This window comes from Camellia sinensis, chromosome 15 (genome assembly GCF_055761805.1).
Source record: "Camellia sinensis isolate YWXY chromosome 15, ASM5576180v1, whole genome shotgun sequence".
NCBI classification, from domain to species: domain Eukaryota; kingdom Viridiplantae; phylum Streptophyta; class Magnoliopsida; order Ericales; family Theaceae; genus Camellia; species Camellia sinensis.
The window spans coordinates 93,378,994-93,403,594 of NC_138975.1; the positions used below are offsets into that span (position 1 = coordinate 93,378,994).

Sequence of the window (24,601 nt, forward strand, 5' to 3'; positions counted from 1 at the left end):
TTTATATATCGATTTTCATCACAAAAAAAAAAAAAAAAAAATCTATTTTTTGCTGATAAAATAATAAATCCGCCTCTCCCGATATCCATTGCCACTATAAGTTATTTTTGTACCAAAACAAATTTTGGTGTTTCTTGAGTTGGTTGGTCTAAAAATTTCTATCTTCTAAATGGCTGCAAATCAAAATAATAAATAACTGAAAATCCAAAAGCATTGTTTAGAAACTCTTCATTCACCAAACAAGTTTAAAATTGTTTAAAAAATGAAAAAGAAAAAAAAAAGGAGAAGGAATTAAAATAAAATGACAACACAACTAGACATCCAATTTCTCCATTCTTTAATTCATCCCTTTCCAATAAATATCCATAGAAAGTAAAAAATGAAGGTATAATGCATTTTGTCTAGCAAAACTACGCAAAAAAATATATTCTGTATTTTGTCTAATCACTTTACTTAGTGTGCACTCTAACAACACTCTCTATTTTACCTAACTGAGAGGGGAGATTTGCGCCGTTAGTACGACCGAGCTAAGATAGGGCGGGTCGTGACAGACCTCATGGCGCCGTGCTATTTCCTCTACTGAGAGGGTCGGTGGGATCAGGCTACGGGTAGCTCGGGCTAAACTATAGACAAGTGAGGGATGGTACGTCTCTGACCGGTTAGCCGAGATGGGCAGATTCCAGATAACCTCGGATAAAGGTAGAACGGACAGACAACGGCATGCCTCGCGACCGGTATGCCACGATAAACCGGTCAATACCAGCCCGGCCCATGAGCATCACCCCTCTGCCCCTTTGCCAAGGGGCAGTCCGGTGGGGCATAGCTCGGTTGAGTGCCTGTAGTGACAGTTCTTCGCAGGAGATAGGCCGGTCGTGGTACTACAGTCTGGTGTGCCACTTGGGCCAATGGCGCGAGGGAGAGGACATCTGCTCCACGCATGCCTCAATACCGTTAGACAATGCTGCGTGTGCTGGAGGAAGGACTAAGCCTTTACACGCGTAAGGTGGTAGGAGGCGAGCACTGCCACCTGTCCAGGGAAGGACAACAGAGGTAGTGCGCGCGCAATCTTGAGGCTGCATGGCCAGCCTAGAAATATGGTGGAAGACGAACGTTAGAGGTATGCAATTTTTTCCCCAAAAAGAATACTCTCTCTCTAACAGTCTTCTTCTTCAAGTGGATTGACTTGATCGTCGGAGGGCTTATCCGGCACACCACCGCCGGGCAGCTCACCGTTTCTGTGTTGCCAGGTAGACGCCGTCAAGAGAAGCTTGGAGTATAAGAAGTACGGAAAGCAGAGGATATTTCACCCCCGTACAATTGGCGCCGTCTGTGGGAACTCTTTGATACTCAACCCTTGTTCTTTGAGCTTCTTCGACCATTTCTATGGCCAACAACGGCGAAGCCCCACTGTCCGTCGTCGATGGCGTCACACTTAAGTACGTCCGCTTGAGAGAAGGTCCTCCGAATATTCCAGCCATGGCGGGCCTAGAGACTCCTTCGCGAGGTGCGCGAGACAAACGCGAGAGGAGTACTGATTGCTCGCAGAGTCCTGAGGGCCGCCGACGCCGGGGGGAGTCCCATGCGCAGCGCCTGGAGTACAAACTCAAGGACCAAGACGCCATCATTCGCAAGATGGCGGCGGAGATGGAGCTGCTGAAACGCCAGATTAAAGGGAAGGGTGTTGCTGGAGAGGGCAACCTCAGTGAGCGCACCCCATCCCCACGTTGTAAGAGTCGCCGCCAGGAGAGGACTCACACTCTCTCCATTACCAGGAACTATGGGGTTGGAGATTCCGACCAAGGAGAGGGCAGGTCCCTCTCTCGCGACAGCATTTACCGCCCCTTACGCCCGACGCCGACGTCGGGATCCTCTTTCTCCATACATTCCAGGGACTTGAGGGATGTATTGGAGGAGAGGGCGCGCCGTCGGGAGGCTCGGAGAGTGCCGGCATTACAGAGGTTGAGCGCTCCAGTTCGTTGTAGTGAGGAAGTGGCGATGCCGGCCCCCAAAGTGATAGCCCCTGCGCTGGTGGACAAAGAGTTGGCGCAACTTACAGCCACGCCGCTGTCTCCAGAGATTAAGAGTACACCACTCCCCGTCGGATTCCACCAGCCAAAGTTCACTTTGTACGACGACAAGACGGATCCGTACATGCATGTGAGCAATTACCGGCAAGTGATGGCTGGCCACCAGCGCAACAACGCCTTGATGTGCCTCACATTCCCGGCAAGCTTGGGAGAGCTGGGTTTAAAGTGGTTCGAAAGGCTCCCGGAGGGGAGTATTGAGGGGTGGCGGCAACTAGCGGAAGCCTTCGTCACCAGATTCAAAACCAACACACGAACGCCGAAGGAGGTCGACCATCTCCTGGGCATCAAGATGGAGTCTGGATGTTCGTTGAAAGCATACAATGCGAAATACAAGGAAACTTACAATGAGATCCTCGACTGCCCACCAATCTGGCGATCACTCAGTACAAATGAGGTCTCCCAGTCGGACATAGGCTGCGAGATTCACTTACGATGCATCAACCCACAACCATGGAGTCATTGATGCAGCGGATCAATGAGCACATTTGTGTGGAGGATGATGCTGCCTCCGCGACCGAGAAGACTAATCCGGTCGCGGCGGACAGAAGGGTTGCGGGGAAAGTTCAATTGGTTGGGTAGGAGGATAACCGCCCAAACAACCGGTCGAAAGACCAGCGCCATGGTTCAAACCGTGATGACAGAAACAAGGGCCGCCGAAACGACTCGGTTGACCCTCCCCGTGATGCAGCGGAGGATGCTAAAAGAAAATTAAAGGCACGGATTGGAATCCACGGTACTTAAAATTCCCATCTACCGTATTTGAGCTAGATTCGAGGTGAACCCTTCGTCCGATGGCCGACCAAGTTGGGGAGTGCGCAGAGGGGCTTCAATTCAAAGTATCGTTGCACCTTTCATGAAGAGCGGGAGCACCGAACAGAGGACTGCTTGCCGCTCAAACAACACTTAGAGGAGTTGGTGGCGGCGGGGCATCTCAACCGATACATAGATAGGGGCATCAAGGCTATGCCAGTGGACCAAGCTGAGCCAAACGGCCTGGCCGCCCTAGAAGCACCTCCGCAAGGTGTAATCAACGTCATCCACGGCATCATTGAACCGGCCAGGGTCTGCGAGCTGAGGGGGATGATCAAGAAGGTCGAGCACATGAGGGAAGTGCTCTCTGTTTAGCCCACTGTAAAGAAGGGAAAGACTGAAGAGAGGGACATCCTTTCATTCTCAACCAAGGACTTAGAAAGAGTTCAGATGCCGCACCATGATGCTTTAGTAGTCACTCTTCGCGTCAAAGACTTTGACATCAAGTGGATCTTGATTGACCAAGGGAGTTCGGTAGAAATTATGTATTATGACGCGTTTAAACAAATGAAGCTGGAAGACAAGGACTTGGCCCCCGCAACGTCCCCTTTGGTCAGCTTCAACTCGCAGCCAGAATGGCCAATTGGAAAGATTATTATGCCAGTCAAAGCGGGATTGGTCGTAAAGCAAGTAGAGTTCTGGGTGCTCAAAGTTCCATCGACTTACAACTTGATCTTAGGCAGGGGTTGGCTACATGCCATGCAAGCAGTTGCTTCGACCTTCCACCAAGTCATGTGCTTTCCGGCACTAAGCGGGCGAATAGAGGAAGTTTGGGGGGACCAGGTGATGGCGAAACAATGCTTCGTTGCGGTAAATGGCAGCTGAGCGACCAAAGGGTTCGTCCAAATGATTGAAGGGCTCGAGGGTAAAGAGGTCCTCGAAGACGTAGGAAGAAAGGCCGAGGAAAAATCGGTCGAAGATTTGGTGGAAGTGCGCATTGACGAGAACGATCCAACTAAATTCTTCCTCTTGGGATCTTCCATGTCGAGTGCCGAGCGGATGGATTATGTCAACTTCTTGGTTTCCAATTTGGAGGCCTTTACCTGGACGCCTTACGACATGCCTGGCATCGACCCGAGCTTCATTTGTCATCAGTTGAACGTTTTTCCTAACGCACGGCCAGTCATTCAAAGGACGCGCCGCTCAGCCTTGCATCATGCTGAAGTGGTGGCAGAAGAAGTGAGGAATCTGTTGGAAGCGGGGCCATAGAGGAGGTGCAATACGCTCGGTGCATATCCAACACGGTGGTTGTTCCAAAGAAGAACGGCAAGTGCCGAGTCTGCGTTGACTACAAGACCGTCAACCGAGCTTGCCCCAAGGATAGCTTTCCCCTCCCACGAATCGACCAGCTGGTGGACTTAACCGCTGGCCATCAGAGGTTTAGCTTCCTGGACGCATATCGCGGCTACCACCAGATAGCCATGTATAAACCGGACAGAGAGATCACGTCGTTCATAACCCCCAGAGGCTTATATTGCTACAAAGTCATGTCGTTCGGACTAAAGAACGCCGGGGCGACTTTTCAACGGATGGTGACAAAGATTTCTCCCCAATGCTGGGCCGCACCATGGAGGCCTACATCGACGATATGGTGGTGAAAAGTAAGGAGAAAGCTCAGCACCTCTCCGACCTAGCAGAGATGTTTGCCATACTTAAACGCGACAAGCTTCGATTGAATGCTTCCAAATGTGCCTTCGAAGTCGGCACCGGGAAGTTTTTGGGTTTTCTGGTCACAAATCAAGGGATTGAAGCTAACCCATCATAGATCAAGGCTATACAAGACCTGGAGCGTCCTAACCCCACGAAGGACGTGCAACATCTTGCCAGGATGGCAGCCTCGTTGAACAGATTTATCAGCCGGTCTTCTGATCGTTGCAGGCCCTTCTTTAAAACAATGAAGTCCAAGTTCTTCTGGGATAATGAGTGCGACCGCGCACTAGAAGACTTGAAAGCTTAGCTCTCCTCAGCCCCTATTTTGGTCACACCTCAGCCGGGCGAAGAGTTGTACCTCTACTTGGCTGTCTCTCAACACGTAGTCAGCGCGGTATTGGTTCGTGCTGAAGGCATCCAGCACCTACCGATCTTCTATGTAAGCAAGACTCTGCTCCTAGCCGAAACGAGATATCTTCCGTTGGAAAAATTGGCGCTGGCCCTGATGATGGCGTCAAGAAAGCTGGCACACTATTTTCATGCCCATACAATAGTTGTGTTAATCGAGTTCCCGCTCAAAGTGCTTTTTGAAAAGGCAGACTTCACTGGGAGAATTTTGAAATGGGCCGTGGAATTAGGGCAATATGACATCAAGTTCCGACCGCACACCGCAATCAAGGCTCAAGCACTTGCTGACTTTGTGGCAGAATTTGCCCCTGGGATGCATCCAGTCTGCCCAATTGATTTGGTTGGCGCGGATTTAGCACAACCCATGGTTCTGGCAACAAAAGCAAGTGTTGGTGCGCAAGAGAAGGAAGGGCAAAGAGCGACTGAACCAGCGAAGGCGAACGACTCGATGAAGGAAGAAGTCAACCATGACGAGGAAAGAGACCAGAATGAGCCGACCAGAGACTTGGAATTGAGAAGCTCCCAGAACCCCTCTGATTGCTGGAAGCTGTTTATTGGCGAGATATGGAAACTCTTCGTTGATGGGGCATTCAACAGACATGGGGCCGGGCTGGGCATCGTGCTGAACTCACCGGACAGGCTGATCATCGAGCAGGCAATTACACTCGGCTTCCCAGTATCTAACAACGAGGCTGAGTATGAAGCTCTCCTTGCCAGACAAAGAAGCGCGCTGAGAATGAAAGCCATAGCCCTTATGGTATTCAGTGATTCCAAGTTAGTGGTCAATCAGGTCTTAGGGGAGTATGAGGCCAAGGACGAAAGAATGGCCAAGTATCAGGCGCTGGTACGCGCTGAGATCAAGAAGTTCGCTGCAATAAGGATGGAACAAATCAACCGCGAGGAAAACAACGCGACTGATGAATTGGCCGGACATGCTTCTGCTCAGACAGCTTTTCCTAACCCCTTGATGATAGAATTTTTACCCCGGCCAAGCATTGAGGAACTAGAATCGGCCGAGGTACTCTGTACCGACTTGGGCCCTTCTTGGATGGATCCTATCATCGCTTTCCTGAAAGATAGAATTCTACCAGAAGAAAAGAAGGCGGCACACAAGGTCCGGGCAAAGTCTGAGCGGTTTTGGCTCTCCCCGTCCGGGGCCTTGTACAAGAAATCTTTCACCGGGCCGTATTTCAAATGTGTCCACCCCACCAAGGTGGAGGCTTTCCTTTATGAGGTACATGAGGGCATCTATGACAACCATACTGGGGGCAAATCCTTGGCTTACCGAGCAATTTCTCAGGGTTATTGGTGGCCGCGCATGTAGGCAGATGCGCAAAAATATGTTCCCAGGTGCGAGAAGTGTTAGAAGTTCGCTCACCAGATCCACCAGCTGGCTAGAGATTTGCTCCCTCTCACAAGTCCTTGGCCGTTCGCGCTTTGGGGGTTGGATATTGTTGGGCCACTCCCAGCTGCACCGGGCAACCGCAAGTTCTTCATCGCCGCCACCGACTATATCACCAAGTGGGTTGAGGCCGAGCCACTAGCGACCATAAGGGAAAAGGACGTGAAGAAGTTTGTATGGCAAAACGTCATCACCCGTTTCGGTATACCAAAGGCCCTCATCTTGGATAATGACACTCAATTTGATGGTAAACTCTTTCGCGGATTTTGCGAGGAGTTGAAGATCGAGTTCTATAATTCGACGTCAGCCTATCCTCAGTCAAATGGTCAAGCAGAGGCCTCAAACAAGACCATCCTGGACGGGCTGAAGAAGCGGCTTGAGAAGGGTAAGGGCAAGTGGGCTGAAGAACTCCCTAATGTGCTTTGGGCATACCGCACTACGCCAAGGCGGTCGACTGGGGAAACACCATTTGCTCTGGCCTATGGCATGGAGGCCGTCATCCCGTTGGAAATTGGCATGCCAACCATCCGCTCTGAAAGTTTCCAGCCGGATCTGAATAATGAAGCGGTGGCATTGGAGTTGGACCTTGCTGAGGAAAGGAGGGAGCGAGCATTGATCCACATAGCGGCTTATCAACAAGAACTCTCCAAAAAGTACAACAAGGCTGTGCACCCCAGGCTGTTCAAGATTGGGGACTGGGTATTAAGAAAGGTGCTTGGCAACACAGTGGTCCCTGGCGAAGGAAAGCTCGGTGCAAATTGGGAAGGACCATACAAGGTGATTGGTCTTGCTGGTAAAAGGGCATACCATCTGGAAGATATAGATGGCAAGGCTGTCCCCAGACCATGGAATACGACCAACCTTAAGGTCTTTTACTTTTAAGATGTAATTTGCTTGTGTTGTTTAGCTTTTTTAGACCTTTAGCCTTTTGGCGCTTAATGTAAAAGATAGCAATGCTTTTGTAATGAAAAATAGCCCTCTTGTTTGGTATTACATTTTTGTACAGTGAATTCGCAAGGACACAAGGCAATTGTGAATGCCAGGGGCAAGAGGACCGACCTGAATGGGACCGAACTGATTCCCACTCGCCAGGATGGAAGCAGACCGCACAAATAGTTGCATTGTCCGACGACATAATTGGCGTATGGACCAATTCGTATTGGGACCGAGCTGAATATGCTCGCCCGGTCGAAATGTTGGTGTCATGGCCAAACTGAAACATTGGTGTTTTGCCCAATGTAGCGGCCGGGTTGATTTCACTCGGCCCAGACGGCGTATTGGTGTCTTGTCCAATATGGAAAACGAGCCGATAAAAAGCCGAGCTGACTTTGCTTGGCGGAAAAGAAATGTTGGCGACATGACCAACCTAAATGAAACATTGGTGTTTTGCCCAATGTAAGGGCCGGGTTGACTTTGCTCGGCTAGATTTAGCATGCTGGTGTTTTGTCCAACCGATAAAAAGCCAAGCTGACTTTGCTCGGCGGAAAAGAAATGTTGGCGATCTACCCAACTGAAATTGCGAGCTTGTTTTTGCTCGGTCACATTGAAGTACTGGAATTTTATAACGTATGAAAACCGTCAAGGCCGAGCAGATTTTGCTCGGCATTTTAAAAGGTGCATTTAAAATTTCAAGGCGCCGAGCTGCTAGTTGAAGTTTGAACACGTTTAAGGAAATTTTGCACGTTGAAGCCAAAAAGCAATAGAAGATGAGCGAGCAAAAAGCCAAACGTTTTCATTGATAAAGGAAATTTAAATACAAGACGGGGGGCATAGCCCGGTTACATTCAAAAAAAAAAAAGGTCAATCCAACTCTACGTCAACCGTTTGTTCGGCGACTTGCACAGTTTGCTCGGCCCCCTCCACATTGTGCTCGGGCAGGTTTTCTTCGACGTCATCGTCAGTGCCTTCCACCACGGCAACATCCCGATCAGCCTCTTCCTCCGCATCTGGAGATGCTTCAGGAGGATTTTGCTCGGCTTGTTTCGCGGCAGCGGCTTCTTCTCGGCCTCTTTCCTTGCCTCCGCAATGAGTCGGTTTTGGGTGTCCTTGGAGTACGCCTGCATATAGATCGGGATATAGGCAGCAGGCAGATTGATGAACACGTCAGAATCCTGACCAATACCAACTTTCTCCATGGCAGCTTTCCAGCCGCACTGGAAAAAGATGTCCTTGGTCGCTTGGACCTGCCGTTCGTAGGTCTTCTCACCCTGCGCGTATCCCCGGTCTTCTGCATCATCTATGGCCTTGTCTTTCTCGGCTTTGTGCGCATCGCGCAGTTTCCTCAGCTCGGCGAGATACCGAGCCTTCGTCGATTTCACGGCCCGAAGTTTGTCCTCGTTAGCTCGGTCAACCTTTTGGCTCAAGGTATCTCGCTCAGCCTCAACTGCCTCCTGCGCAGCTTTAAGCTTCGCTATCTCGGACTTTTGTTCCTTATTCTCAGCTATGGCATCCCGCAGGCTCTGCCGCACTTTGATCATTCGGTCGTGGGCCAAATAGTTCTTTTGCGCGGCCTGAAAACAAGCGAGAGATCGTCAGTATTCGAAAAACCGAGCAAACAGTTCGAAACAAAGAATGGAGAACTTACCAGCACTATGGATTTTGCCGCCGAGCGGAGGACCTTGAGGTCGGAAAGCTCGTCGTGTTTTTTCATATCAGCGGGCAAGATCAACCCCTTGGTCAAATTGAAACCAAGCGAGTAGTCCTTGTCCGCATAGACCGAGTCTTCAGCAGAAACTGCTCGGCCCTGATATTTGAACTCGGGCGCCCAGACCGGGGGGGGGTGGTTGGGCCCTTGGATCTGCCGGTCTGCGGTTGCTCGATCTGGTCCCCGAGCTCGGTGGAGACACGATCGGTAGAATCTTCATCTGCCAGACGCGGCCCGATTTGCTCCTTCCTCTGCTGCTTCTTGGACCGACCAGCCGGTTGCTCGCTGGCAAGTGCCAGTACTACCCCTTCTTGTTGCCCGGCGGGTGTGGAGGATGTCCCACCGGTTGCCTCCAGTGTTTGGGACTTGCCCTCTTCACCAGTAATCATGGACTTGATTGCCCTAATCTTCGCCATTTCTTGCTCGGCGGTGAGGGGAACAAGCCTGATCGGTGGTAGGTTTGGATCTGGTTCTAAGGATGGCCCGGCTTTTGCGCGGTGCGGTGTAGTGGTAGGTCTGTTCGAAGCCGAGCAGTTTCGAAGCCTCCCTCTCCTCGGTAGGATGGCGCAGCAGGGCTCTGATGGCCCCTTGGTTGGCCTGGTGGTAATCTGCTGCTAGGTGCTTATCTACAAAAAGAGGACAAGTGTTAGATCGGCACGGAAAGTAATTGATGCATAAAGCAAATAGCGCGGTCAGCTGAGCAACTCACCGGCACTGCCAAAATCCTTTCTAATATACCATCCCGGTATGGGTGCCTCGGTGTCCTCATAGCGACCGGACACCCACAAGAAGTCGTCGTCGTTGGTCTCCTTGTTCGGGTTCCCCTCTATGAATTTTGCTCGGCCCTTCTTCACTTTGAGGTACCAGCAAAGCCCGCTCTTATTTCTACTAGGACTATATTGATGGAAAATTTCAGCCAGACCGAGATTGAGACCGAGCCTCCGTTTCAGCTCGGCGACCCCGCTTATTATTTCGTAAGTGTTATTTGAAACTTGGGTCGGGCAAAGCCTTGTCTGCCTCAAAAATTCGCAAATCAAGGGCTGGATCGGGAAGCGGAGCCCTCCCTCTACTATTGACACGACCGCAAAGGGGCACCGGTCTAGATCTCCCCAAGGGGTGTCTCCCTTTTTGGCGAGCTCTAAGATGACGTCATCTGGGATGTTGTAATCCCTGCGAAACTCGGCCATCGCACCGGGCGAGCTAACCATGTAGCGGTACTTCCCCATCTATCTCGGTTTTATTTGATATAGTGTATATCTCGGTCAAAAATGTTGGTGGGTCTGCTCGGACTTTGAGCTCCACCAATTAGTGTTGGACTGGATTGGTCGGTCCTATTTGTTCTGCATGTTAAAAAATAATTCCAAGGGTTAGCATGGCATAAATTGCGCGGCCCCTATGGGAATTGGCTCAGTGAATGGATTATTGGTGTTTGGCCGGTTCGACCCCTACCTTGGCTATGCTACTTGGTTGATTTCCTAGTTCGGTTCTAACTCTCCACTTCTGGCTCGGGTAAGGTCCAGAAAGGAGATTCAAAGAAGTTACAGCTCGGTTAAGGTTTGAAGTGGAGATCTCAAGTTTTAGCTCGGCGAGTTCCTACATACCGATCTAACTAAGTGTCTAACTCGGTTGAGACCTCAGAAATAAGCCACAAACCATTTTTGATCGGTTGAAGGCATAATTACGGATCTAAATGAGCATTTAGCACGGTCGTGCACAGTGTTCATCCTGTTCATCTTGTTCATCCTAAGTTCAAGGTTCGTTTGTTCGAACCAAGGAGAAACGGGGGCACAATGGCCCCATATACCCATCCAGTTACAGTTTGCCCTATGATGTGCCAAGACCCCCCATCAAGGAGATATTGGAAGGTTCCAAGCAAAGAAAATAAAGAACGAAAGCACAAAAAATTGAAGAGCCTATAGGAAAAAGTAGTAAAGGGGTAAAAAACTCACCAAGAACGGATGCGAAGTGAAGCAGTCCCCGCGAGCTTGAATGCAGCTTCAGGAGTAACAGAAACGGTGAGTGAAATGAGAGGCAACAACGACGGTGGTGAAGGAAATGGAGTTTATAAGGTTAGGGTTTAGGCTCGAAGGAGAGATGAGCAGTAAGAGTCGAATTGACCCTTCGTTTGTGCATAAAAGGAGGGGAAAACCCAAACGGCTGCGCCGTTTGAATTCTGCGTGTGCGGAACAGCTGGCTGCACGACCCAATGACGTGAAGCCACGTGGCACTGAGAACACGTCTGTCAGTACGGTGGTACGACGCTTGACAAGACTGCAGTGGAAATGACCGACCAAATGATATAGCTCGGCGAAAGATATCGCCCCAACCATGCTCGGCCAGGAAAGGATGCAATTCACTAACCGTTGGCTCGGTCACGGAGATAATACCAATCACGATGACTCGGATGGGATTAAGGGGCAATTGAGAGGGGAGATTTGCGCCGTTAGTACGGCCGAGCTAAGATAGGGCAGGTCGTGACAGACCTCATGGCGCCGTGCTATTTCCTCTACTGAGAGGGCCGGTGGGTCTGTTTTGCTCGGTCGAAAAGATCGGCTGACCGGGCGTGAACTAAACCTGGCCGAGCTGTGACTAGCAAACATTTGGCAGGGCACACAGCCAAGTGGCGTGACCGGGCTACGGGTAGCTCGGGCTAAACTATGGACAAGTGAGGGATGGCACGTCTCTGACCGGCTAGCCGAGATGGGCAGATTCCAGATAACCTCGGATGAAGGTAGAACGGACGGAGGCCGGCATGCCTCGCGACCGGTATGCCACGATAAACCGGTCAATACCAGCCCGGCCCATGAGCATCACCCCTTTGCCCCTTTGCCAAGGGGCAGTCCGGTGGGGCACAGCTCGGTTGAGTTCCTGTAGTGACAGTTCTTCGCAGGAGATAGGCCGGTCGTGGTACTACGGTCAGGTGTGCCACCTGGGCCAATGGCGCGAGGGAAAGAACATCTGTTCCACGCATGCCTCAATACCGTTAGACAGTTCTGCGTGTGCTGGAGGAAGGACTAAGCCTTTACATGCGTAAGGTGGTGGGAGGCGAGCACTGCCACCTGTCCAGGGAAGGACAGCAGAGGTAGTGCGCGCGCAATCTTGAGGCTGCATGGCCAGCCTAGAAATATGGTGGAAGACGAACGTTAGAGGTATGCAATTTCTTCCCCAAAAAGAATACTCTCTCTCTAACAGTCTTCTTCTTCAAGTGGACTGACTTGATCGTCGGAGGGCCTATCCGGCACACCACCGCTGGGCAGCTCACCGTTTCTGTGTTGCCAGGTAGACGCCGTCAAGAGAAGCTTGGAGTACAAGGAGCACGGAAAGTAGAGGATATTTCGCCCCTGTACACTAACTACACAAACTAACTCAACCAATTTCAAATGAAAAATGTTATATATGTATATATATAAATAAAATAGCAATATTATTCTTTTGAATGAAATAGCAGGTAATCACTTAGTTATGACATAATTGTTGAGGTGACATCTGTGAAAAAGTAAAATTTTTAAACAATTATTTAAATAAAATCCTGTACAAAGTTTGAAGGGACATTGCCAAAATTCTTATCAAATAGGTTTAGTAATCTTCATTTATAAAATATAAGTAATGTAATAAACATAAAACAAATCAAAGATTGATGGGTTAGAACAGAAAAGAAATGGAGATGGAGCAATCAACACAATTGAGGGAAGACACTTTTACCTAGCATTGGACGCTAGGTACATATGAAGAGTCAAAACTAAAAATAGATAAAATGTCTCTTCTACTGAATTGGAGATACAAAAATGAAATTTCACTAGCTAAAATGCCTAATATGCCCATTTTACCTATGAAGTTGCTTTAATTCTCTTTTTGTAAATTCATTCTTCCCAATAAATGCCCATACTAGGTTTAATTACAAGCTAATGATACTGTTTGGTGCAGGTTATTATAAATTTAAAATTGATAATCTAAAAGTAGAAGATAAAAGCATCACTCACCCAGTTTTTAGAAATCTACTTTTTTTCAAAATATTTAAATTATTTCTATTTATAATAAACCATAAACATAAGTTTTTTTTTTCTTTCCTTTTAATCAATAAAAAAAAAACTTTATTGATGAGAAACAAATTTATTACATATGAAAAATATCAATAAAAGGAGGATAAGAACAAAAAATATCATAACTAAATTGACGCTAAGAATTTGGTACAGACTCCCATAAACAACTTTGAAAAGCTGTACCAAATATCCCTCTATTTTGATAGCAACCACATCAGTCGCATGTTGCTGCATCATTCGTATATAGGTGTGAGAGGCCAATGGGTGTCACTAGGAATAAGAGGTAAATTACCCAAGATGTCCATACAATTTTAACTTGTTTAAAACATTGGAAGCACTATATTAATTCTATGATATGATATGGGTATGGTGTAGGTCATTGGGAACACAACAGATACATCACAGCCTCGCGTAACCAACTTCTGTCAAGTCTGGAAAAAGTAGTAGTTTCTCATACAGCAAAGGACCAAATCAACTTTTACGCACTTTTTCAGTCTAAATGATTTTGTTTTTTGAAAATGAATGATGGACTCCAGAGGATAGTTGGTTAAGAAAAAAAACAAGGGAGTACCCCATTAGTAGGGAGGCAATTATTTCTATGGGCTGGAAAGCATTTGTCAATTCCGAAATAGTCTGAAAACTAAATTGGGTTGCCGAGTCTTGTAGGGCTAAATGATGAGGTCAAACCCCGTTTCTATTATTTTTATTTTTTTTTTGTTTTATCACTATAATAAAATTAGATTTTTATAACTTTACCTCAATGCCTTACAGTAAATATAAATCGTGATTTTTCACTTTTTCTATTTATTTTTTTTACATGTTGTAAATAATTTATCATCCACAACATGTTTATTGCGTAGATCATGAATGTTAATAACGATATTTTTTTTACGACTTTCAATGTTAGTCGTAAATATTAAAGCTTTCTATGGCGTGTATATGGCATGTCGTTAATACATCAAGCTGTTCAAAATATTGAATATTTCACAGTGCAAAAAAATCAGCTGTTAAAAATTGCACTTTTCACGACTTACAAAAAGCCATCCGTGTAAAATATTGCACTTTCCATGGCACGCAATTGCTGTCATGAAAGGTACTATTAAAAAAAAATTAGCGGCAAAATGAAAATTTCAGCGCCAAACACCAAATTTAAAAAAAAAAATCAAAACCCCAAATCTTCAGCTCCAATATCCTCAGTTTCTCTCTCTACTCTCTCTCTCTAAGTCTTCGTTTATTTCTTTCTCTTTGACATTCACATTCACACTCACACAAGCACAAACCCTAGGCCACCATTCGACGACAAAAAGCTGTTGGACCTCTCGATTTGCCTCAAAGAATTATCCAGCCCTAACACACCTCTCTCCCCCTCTCTCTCTCTCGACAATGGACTTTCTTTTCCAATTGCAATTACTCCGACAGCCTAATAATTGTTGGAATCTCTGTCTACACCGCTATAGTATGCGAGGCGATCTCATGGGCTCTAATCTACCGAACAACCTCTTCTACAAGTCCCTCAAATCTTCCAGTGACAAAGCTTCAAAGAAGCTCGAGACCATGAAAACTGACTCTAACCCTTCCAAGCTCAACCTCAAGAAGTCCAAGACCAAGAAGATCGATCACGTCAAATCCAACCTTAAGGACCAGTCGCGATCTCTCCCTTTTCAAGTTCAAATCTAGCGTAGTCATCGCTCTTGTCCTCTTTGTTGTCTTCGGCCTCTTGAACTCTCTCTTCGAAGGCAAGGCCATCGCGAAACTTCCCCTTGTTCCTGCCAGAATTGTCCAAAAGATGAGCCACAGAGGCTTGCAAGGGGATGATCCAACTGACTGTTCTATGGCGTTTTTGTACTTTCTATATTCGATTAGTATTCGGACCAATTTGTAAAAGTTTTTAGGGTTTTCGCCGCCTAGAGGTGCCACTGGAGCAAGGTGTTTCCCAATTCCAAATCCCAAGAGCAATTGATCTAATCCAAATCCTAATTGATTAATTTTCGGTACCCTACTTCCTTCTCAGTTATTTTGAAATTTTTAGTTTTGGTTGTGTAATTGTGGGATTTTCTGATGAGTACTTGGATTGATTTTAATTCAAATAGAATGTATGGATTTATCTAATACTTGATCTTTAAAATATATCCCTTGCTAGGACTACATGTGTATCTGTAGTTGTGCACTACACAATTTTGATGATATTAGAGCCAAAGTTAATTGATTGATTCTAATTGGTTTTATTGTCGTGGTGTTTTAAGTTTTGTGATTATTCTGGTAAGAATAAAGAAATATGGAGAGAAGAGCTTGTGTAAAATTAGTAGCACTAAAATTGAATATATGGAATGTAGTTTTAGTAACAATGCAAGTAAAAATAATCGAGAAGTGAGGATTGAAACTAAACAACAACAAAGATTGAATATTTTCATTACCTAAGTTCAATTATTGAAAAGGATGGAGAAGTTGAATATGATGTGATCTATATAATGGAAGTACGTTGTTGACTTCTGACATATTATGTGATCAATGAATACTAACAGAATTGAAAAGAAAATCTTATAGTAAAGCTATGATGCCATCCTAATAACTGGAACTTGTTGGATTGTAGAGTTAATTTGATCTTGATTGATCCAATTTTTAAGCCATGCTTTGTTTTGTATGTGACTTGTTTTTAGGCTAAGAAAAAAAACTAGGACAATAACATTCAATCATTGCTGTAATTTGTCATAACTAGAGATTTGAAGGAAAGTTACTAACATCTGCATCTCGTCGTAACCCACTCCACACTTTCCAACTAGACTTTATCAAATCTCTCTCTCTCTCTCTCTCTCTCTCTCTCTCTATCTCTATTTTTAATTGCAATTACACACTAAAATACAGAGTTATTGTTCATTTATATTTTGTAAGGACTTTTGAAAAAGTTTTTGATGTATAGTTGTCATAGATTTTCTTTTGTATACGGATTGCACCTACTTAGTGCCTTTTAAATATGCTTTCTACATAAAATAAAATTTATTTTGGGTGGTCAACAGCTTTTAATGGTTATCATCTAGTGATTTGCTTCTATATAGGTTTTGGTCTTCATAGATGTTGGACAATAACTTTTGTGATGTTTTTCAGGCAGTACAAAAGCTGATTGATGAAGAGTTTCAAGGAATTATAAATATGCACACTTCGACATTGCATAAGAAGATTGCATTCGCTCACCATGACTTTTTCAAACTTTTAGGTTCTGAAAACAAGCTGGAGGCATTGCTACAAGTCTATTTCTGTTGATGCATTGGTTCATTGATTTACAACAGCGGTGACCCACACTGAGATGAAGCACCTCTCTTCTCTTCAACTCTTCCTTCACAACTGTCGCTGATTTCTTCACCTCATATTTTTCTTCTTTTTTCTCAAGGTTTTTTTTTTTTTTTTTTTTTTTAATTTTTTTTTAAGATAAGAAACTCCTTATTTGTTATCTGTTCTGTGCTTCTTGTGGCTACTGTTGTATTTGTTGTGTATTGATTTGAAGTTGTGGGCATTGCTATAGGGGATGTGTTATGGTTTGCTTTTGGATTGTGCTTACTTCTAATTGGGTAAGGGTTCTTATTTTTAATTTTTGTAGTTTTGATTCAATTGAAGCTTCTTATCAATATGAAATTTGTATGACTTATGTTGAATCTGTTTTAGAAAAATCAAAATCAAAATTAGGGCTACGATTGGTAGGGTGGGGAAACCCAATCCCCCTTAGGTACCATGGGTCGCACTACAAAAAAATGTACCAATTGGGATCAGGCCATGGTCATAGGGTGTAATAGAAAATTGTACACAGAATTTAGAAACTGCCCATCCTCGACCCCAACTTCTTTTTATCCCTAACAATTAGCAAAGAATTGAAACTGATTATTTGTTATTATAAACCACACCAAACTGTTGTGCATTCTAGCTATTCGGTGCTGTGCAGTTTAATCGGTTTAGTCATTTTGAATTTGGACCTATTTTTATTGAATAACCAATCAAACACATCATGCAGAACATAAAGTTATAGTTAGTACTCTGTTTCCTTGTTTCAAATATTTGAGCTCTGATTGGACTAGTAGTGATGCTATGAATATATTTTGATCCTCTCATTTACACAAAGAAAGTAAAACCTCTCACTTGTCTGCTTTCTTGTTTTGTAATCCCTTTCTATTGCAATATTAGCTTTTTGGTTTGATACTGATCTTCATCGACGTAGTCCTATCATTCGTATTTTTATAGTTTCTTATTACAACACTTTATAAATGTGGTGTTTCCATTTATGTTTCTTATTCTCATTCTCGTAGATTGTGAGACTTCCAAATCTAGATGCCAGGTTTTCTAAAGTGGCAGTTGAGTAGAGCCCCTTCCCTGTTCCTTAGGCTGCCCCTTGAGGGGATGATATTTTGACATGGCCAGTAATACGACAAAAGGCCTCTCAGCAGCAGTTTTGAATTTAAGGATAGTTTTTGGATGGTTTATAAATTAAGGATTTTTTTTTGGGGGATCATTTTGAACATTTTGAACGGTTTTGAACTTAAGGATAGTTTTTGATCTCTAGAAACATAGTTTTTGCATGGTTTGGAATGAATAGGTAGTTTATGGATGTTCAAAAGTTATAGATAGTTTTTTTTTTAATTTTTAATTTTTATTTTTATTTTTATTATGTTTGAAACAATATTTTGGTGGTTAATTGATATATATATATATATGTTTGTAAAGCAATGTTTTCTTATATTGTACAGGTGAAATAAAGCTATAGATTTTTTTTTTTTTAAAAATATACATATTATACGGCACGCAAAAAATGATATAAAACTTAGGCTATATACGGCGGGCAAAATAGGTCATTGTATTAAATATTCAATGACTAGCAATGAACGTCGTGGTTTGTCCTTGTAATTAATAGCGTGCAAAAGTAGTTGTAGAAAACTCAAACACGATGCACAAGATCCATTGTTAAATATTTTTTACAGCGTACTACATCATGCCGTTGAAAGTGAATGACTTTCCATAACTAGTCATAATATGACATTACCTTGCACGTCGTAGAATCGTATCCATAGCGTTCATTTGGTGCCACAAAAACCCTTTTTTGTTGTACTGTGTTTTGTTTTGTTTATTTTGATCAGTTAAAGAAGAATTTTATTGATGAAATTAGACCATACAATACAATGTATGGAAATACATCAATAAAGGGGAGAAGGAAATGCAAAAATCATCGCAGTGAACTTACACAATGCCAACTAGGTTGGCACCGAGAAGTAAACCTAATCATTTGCTAGCGCTAACCTCAAAAGTTGGTGATAAACTAATAAAACTATTGAGGAGCATGGGATAATAGCATCGAAGCTACCATCACAGCCACAGCTCAAGCTGCAGCCTTTACAATAGCAAACTTCATGAAAGCAGTTCAAGCTACAGTCTTCACAACAGCAGTCTTAGCTACAACTGCAACCATAAGAAAGGTGTTAGCCTAATCCCAAGCATGTGCAAGGAAGTTATGTTAAACCACCTGGATCAAGAATAGTTAGCAAGAATAGATATGGTTATAAAAGTGGAGTTAGTTAGATATGTCGATATAACAAAATTAGTTAGCATTGTTGAGTATAAATATATGTAAGAGACTTCATTGGAAATTAGTGAAAAAGAATTTCTTTAATTTTTGTTATGGTATCAGAGCCTCTCAACTCCAACGAGTGAAGGTCTTTTAATGGCGAATTCATCTTCGAGTTCGTATTCATCTTTTGTCCTACCTCCAAATATCAATCTTCTTCTGTCAAATTTTAATTCTCTCATCACAGTCAAGTTAGACTCTACCAATTTTCTTATCTAGAAAAATCAAGTCCAAAATGTTCTTCATGCTACTAACTTTCTTGGATTCGTTATTGGATCAATCTCATCTCTAGATCCAAAAATACTTGACTCTTTAGGCAAATTTATACCAAATCCTGAGTTTGAAAATTGAGAGATTATTGATGCTCACCTACTTAGCTTCATTACTGCTACTCTTTCTCCACCTGTGTTTTCCTCTGTTCCTCATCTTCAACATTGCTCTCATGTCTGGAATGCTTTGGAGAAGAGGTATACATCTCTATGTCGATCTCATATTCATCAGTTAAAGAACAAGTTACAAATTGTTTCAAAACCAGGTATATCAATGGAAGAGTATCTATCTCAAATCAAAATCATTGCTGATTAACTCAGTCTTGCCACTTCTATAATTGATGATGAGGATCTAGTTCTTTTAACCTTGAATGGTTTACTAGATGAGTATGATGCTTTGAAAACAACAATTCGTGCTAAAGTTGAGCCAATCAATATGGAAGAACTGAGTTCTTTTCTATGTTCAGAGTCTATTCACATGGAGAATAAGACTAAATCTGCTCTTAGCACTGACTCTACTGTTGCCTACTCTACCACTAGACATGCGAAGTTTAGTCCTTCAGTTTCCGGACACCCCAATTGTAGAGGCCGAGGCGCTTTTCGTGGCAAAAGAGGCAGGTACATAGGTAGTAGGTTTTCTATTAGAGGTACTAGAGGACAACAAGGGCAAGGAAATTTTACTCCAGGAAGCTACTCTTCTTCCTACTATCAGATTTGTGGAGGTTACAGTCACATTGCTTTTGACTACGAGTTTATAATGGATCCAAATTACCAATCATCAAACTCTTCTTCATCTTTATTTGGCATGTCACAATCAAAAGCTTATTCTGCAATTGCATCTCCAGCTCTTTCTTCTTCACCAATATCTACTTCATCTGGTTCTTCCACACCATGGTATGTGGATTCTGCAGCAACCAGTCACATCACAAATGAGTTAGGAAATTTTCATCTCCATCAGCCATATCAAGGAACTGATCAAGTCACAGTTGGAAATGCCCAGACATTGCCCATTCAACATATTGGTAAAGGGTATTTTACCAACTCCTCAATATTCTTTGCACCTTCAAGATATGCTTCATGTTTCTAAAATTTTGTCTAATCTTTTATCTGTGCATAAGTTTGCTCAAGATAATAACTGTTCTGTTCTCTTTGATAGTAACTCTCTTCTTAGTCAAGACAATCTTACAAAATAGGTGCTCCATAAAGGTCCTAATATTCATGGCTTATATCAATTTGCTTCACCATCTTCTTTTTCTAGCTCACAAGCTCGTTACACTTCTTCTCAGACTAAGGTGTCTATAGCTACTTGGCATCAAAGATTGGGCCATCCATCCTCTTTCAAATTTCATCACGTAGCTAAACATTTACCTATTAGTTTTAAAAATAATTGTGATGTTTTTTCTTGTACTCCTTTCAATGTTGCTAAAATTCATAAACTTCCTTTTAGGCTTTCTACCTCCACTGTATCTTAACCCTTTTCTCTTGTGCACAATGACGTATAGGGGCCATTTCATGCTTCTAAATGTGGATATAAATACTTTTTTTGTAAATGATTTCACTAGATTTACATGCATTTATCCTTTGTTTGTTAAAAGTGAAGTTTACTCCATATTTGTTCATTTCAAAACTTATACTGAGAACTAATTCAATCTCTCTCTTAAAATATCTTGAACAAATAACGATACTGAGTTTGTGAATCATAAAATGCATGATTATCATGCTTCCCATGGTATTATTCATCAGCTTTGTTACCCATACACTCCTGAGCAATATGGCATCACCGAAAGGAAACATCAACATATTACCGAGATAGCTATTGCATTGTTGTCTCAATCTTCTGTCCCTCTTGATTATTGGTTTGAGGCCATGGCTACTGCTGTGTTTCTCATAAATATGCTGCCAAGTCTATCTGTAGGTCATTCATCTCCTTATCAATTATTGTTTAACACCATTCCTAATTACACTTTTCTCAAGTTGTCAACGTTTCCCTTGGCTTCGACCTTATAGTTCCAATAAGCTCCAACCTAGGTCCAGTCCATGTGTCTTCTTAGGTTATCATCCTTCCACCAAGGGTTACTGTAATAACCCCATCGTGTAATACTTTATATTTAATTAATGATGGAGATTTGGATTTTAATTGCCTATTATTCTGATTTAATTTGGGAATTATGAAAATTATGGAGACTGATTCGTATACGATTCTATTGAAGATTTATTTGGAATTACAAATTGAAAACCTAATTGACTCAAGAAAGAATAAGTAGTGAGTCGATTTTTTTTTTTTTTTTAAATTTTGAGTATCGAACCATATGGGAGTTTAATTAAATATTTGATTCAGATTTGTAAAATTGAGATTTGATTAATTGGGTCCAAATTGGAGTTAATTACGTTATGAGGAGTGGGAATTATGATTATTGCAAATTAAATTTATTTATGAGGTATTCAATTTGAGTATGTAATTTATTGATGGAGACCTTGAGTTTGACCTAAACTTAAGGTCCTTATTGATGTGAGAAATCACAATTGGGACTTGTGATTAGGCATGATTTTATGTTGTTGATGTGGAATTGCATGTTTAAGGATGTGAATTATAAGGATTTGAAGTTGTATCTATCGATTCTAGAAAAATCTGTTGAAATTACAACTTTAAACGAAAAATTGAGGACCTTAGATGTGCCAGAAAACAAAACCGATTACATATTAATTGAAATTTAATTTTGGCTGATTCGTTAAGTCATGTTTGGCTTTTATTATTGGAGTAAGCTTTTGGATATAGATATTTCTGAGATAAGTTATAGATATAAGTGTATTGAGCTCATATTTTGCTCATTCTTATTCCTTGGGAAGAAAAATCTAGGGGAAAGAGAGGGAGAGTTTTAGAAAGAGAGAATGAGAGCTCTAAAGAACTCAAAGAGAAGAAGAGAAAAGTGTAGAAATTGAAAGGGGAACTCAAGATTTAGCTTGGATTCGCTAAGAATGTGCAAGAATAAAGGCTAATGAAGGCTTTAGGTAAGATTTTACCTCTCAAACCTTGAAGATCATGAATTAAGAGTTAGATTTATGGATTTTATGAAAGGTTTTACATGTATTTTGTCACATAAGGCAAGAACATAGCACGATTTCATAAGATTCATGTTTATAACTTGTTTTCTTGCATGATTTCTAAGATTCATAAAGATTTCAAGGGACTTTCTCCATGGATTTTGCAATTAGAACTCATCACATGCATAGCTTTTGATTTTGGTCTTGGCTTCAAGTCTTTGAGCTTGTAAATGGAATTTTGGTCTTGCTTTGAAATCATGATTATCATTGAAGTTAGAATTGTTTAATTCAACATGGTTTGAAAGGTTTTGGGCATGGATTTGTATAACATGAAGTTTATTGTAAGAAGTTGAGCCATAATCTTGAGGGTTTGTATGGTTTGAACTCATTAAATTATATATGAAATGAATATCTATATGAATTTGGAAGAAAAGTTAGATTTTGTAACAAAAATAGAGTTTATCAATTATTGTTAAAGATTCTTGATTCTTGAGTTAAACCAAGTTTTGATGCCTTTGATTTGGAAAACAACCTTATTGCCATGTTTATCAATGAATTTATAAGGTTTATGTTGAGTTTCACTAAGCCCTAGCTCAAGAACATGCAAAGAAACCATTTTAGAACATACTGAAATTTCGGACCTGCTGCTGGAAGCCCAGAACCGCACGTGCGGTTTGGATTTCCGCATGTGCGGATTGTTCTATTTCAGCCAACTTTAAATAGGCATATCTCTCATCCAAACTCCGTTTTAAGTGATTCTTGAGCCTAAATTCAATCCTTGGAAGTCTAGTTTCCAATGGTGGTAGTCTCACAGCCAAATTCTAAATATACAAATAGATATGCTCAAATTAGTGAAAGTTGTTCACTTTCTTTCCAACCGTTTTATGCTATTTCTTCTCCTAACCCAGTTTCCTTTCGTTTCTTCCTATTTTCCTAGACATGGACTATGACCCATTGAAAACTGATGAGTTTAGAACCAACATAAATAATTGGTTAAAGAGCAAAATAAGGAATCGGTTTATTTGATTAAGAAAAGATTAAGATAAGTAAATTTGATCAAGAGAGTAATTCTATGTTTCGATATGTTGTGCTATGCTCATTGTGATTGCAGGTCAAGATTCAAGGACTGGTCAACCATTTCTGGAAACCACTGTGAGTAATAGAATTGTAAAGATATGCTTTTTATTATCTATTTTGATTTATGTACGACATGATTCTTTAAATATCGTATTTTGTCAAAATGCACAAGTTTCTAAGAAATATGAAATGAGCTATGAACAAGAAATGTGAAATGAGTTATGAACAAAAAATGTGAATTGTGTGTAATATGGTACGGTACGCCCATGGCCGTTTTGTTTATTTGTTCTATTTATGCTGTGACATGATATAAATTGTTCGGTCTTTAAGACCTATTGATTTCTGGTATGGAACAAAGTGTTGTACGAAACTAAGTGCTACAATGGGAGTCACTTCTAGAATCCGTACAACTCACCTCTTGGGTCCATACATACATGAATTAGGCCCAAGGAGAGGTGAAGATATGTTGATGTTCCATCTACTCCGTGATAAGATACAGTGATATGATATGATACATTTGGACCTGAGGTCATTCAAAAAATGTGATATGAATACGAATGCTTATACATCGATATATGACTCATGTTTACGAAATGTTATTTCATATGAATGAATGGATGTCCTATTTTGAAATGTGATTCTGAGCCTTTGTATAAGTGGGCGTACCGCGTACCACATAAAATGTTTCGTAATGGTTTCAGATATGTATTCCATTTGAAAGAGCATAGATTTTGATACGATAAACACTTGTTTTAAAATGATTTAAGATACGTTTCAGAATTATGAATTTTCCTAATGTTAAGGACATCATTCATTAACCCCTTTACTTTATTATTACTCACTAGGCGTTAGCTCACCCTTTTTACTTTATATATATAGGTGAGCCATCGAAGGATCAACATTAGTGTTTGTACCAAAGTCTGCTTTTCTGTCAAGCCACCCAGAAAGTGTCTCTGTGTAGGGACGTAGTATAATTTTTCAAGCTTAGTGTTGTTTAATGGCTACTATATAGTGTGTGAGATTTGTATATGTAAATATGGGAAGTGTATGTAAATGCTTAAATTAATTTAGTTTTCATGTAAACACAAGCTTAATGGACATTATTATTTGTTTTGCTTCCGCTCTAGGCCCCGATATGATTTGAATATTTTGAAATTTTGTTTTAAGGCCGAAGGTAACCTAGGGTTATTAGCCAGTCATGATCCAAACTTCTAGGGGTAGGTTTGGGTCGTGACAGTTATAGATGTTTGGATCCCATTTCTGATAAATTTTTCCTCTCAAGACATGTTTTGTTCAATGAGACTTGTTTTCCTTTTGCTCACACCACATTAGTTCCACCTTCTTTATTTACTATTTATTCTTGCTTTTGGTCCTTGATCCTTTCTCCTCAGTCTCCACAATCTCTTCTCACTTCATCTGCTACACCTACTGCTGCCCAGTCTAATCCTGCTACACCTACTGCTACCCAGCCTACTCTTACTGCAACTACTACTGCCCAGCCTACTCTTGTTGCACCTCTTGCAACTTAGTCTATTTCTGCTGCACCTACTGCTGTCCAATCATCTGTTGC

At 42.3% G+C, this 24,601-nt stretch overlaps 2 protein-coding genes and 1 pseudogene across 2 annotated transcripts; all 3 read left to right on the plus strand.

Moving 5' to 3' along the window:
* The first annotated feature begins 5,055 nt into the window (after positions 1-5,055).
* Positions 5,056-6,279, plus strand: LOC145813132 (uncharacterized). The gene has a single exon (XM_082908405.1). It carries the CDS (start codon positions 5,056-5,058, stop codon positions 6,277-6,279), a length of 1,224 nt encoding a protein of 407 aa, XP_082764531.1.
* A 564-nt stretch (positions 6,280-6,843) lies between these two features.
* On the plus strand, positions 6,844-7,239 carry LOC145813133 (uncharacterized). The gene has a single exon (XM_082908406.1). It carries the CDS (start codon positions 6,844-6,846, stop codon positions 7,237-7,239), a length of 396 nt encoding a protein of 131 aa, XP_082764532.1.
* A 3,720-nt stretch (positions 7,240-10,959) lies between these two features.
* On the plus strand, positions 10,960-15,001 carry LOC145813134 (uncharacterized; annotated as a pseudogene).
* The last annotated feature ends 9,600 nt before the right edge of the window (positions 15,002-24,601 follow it).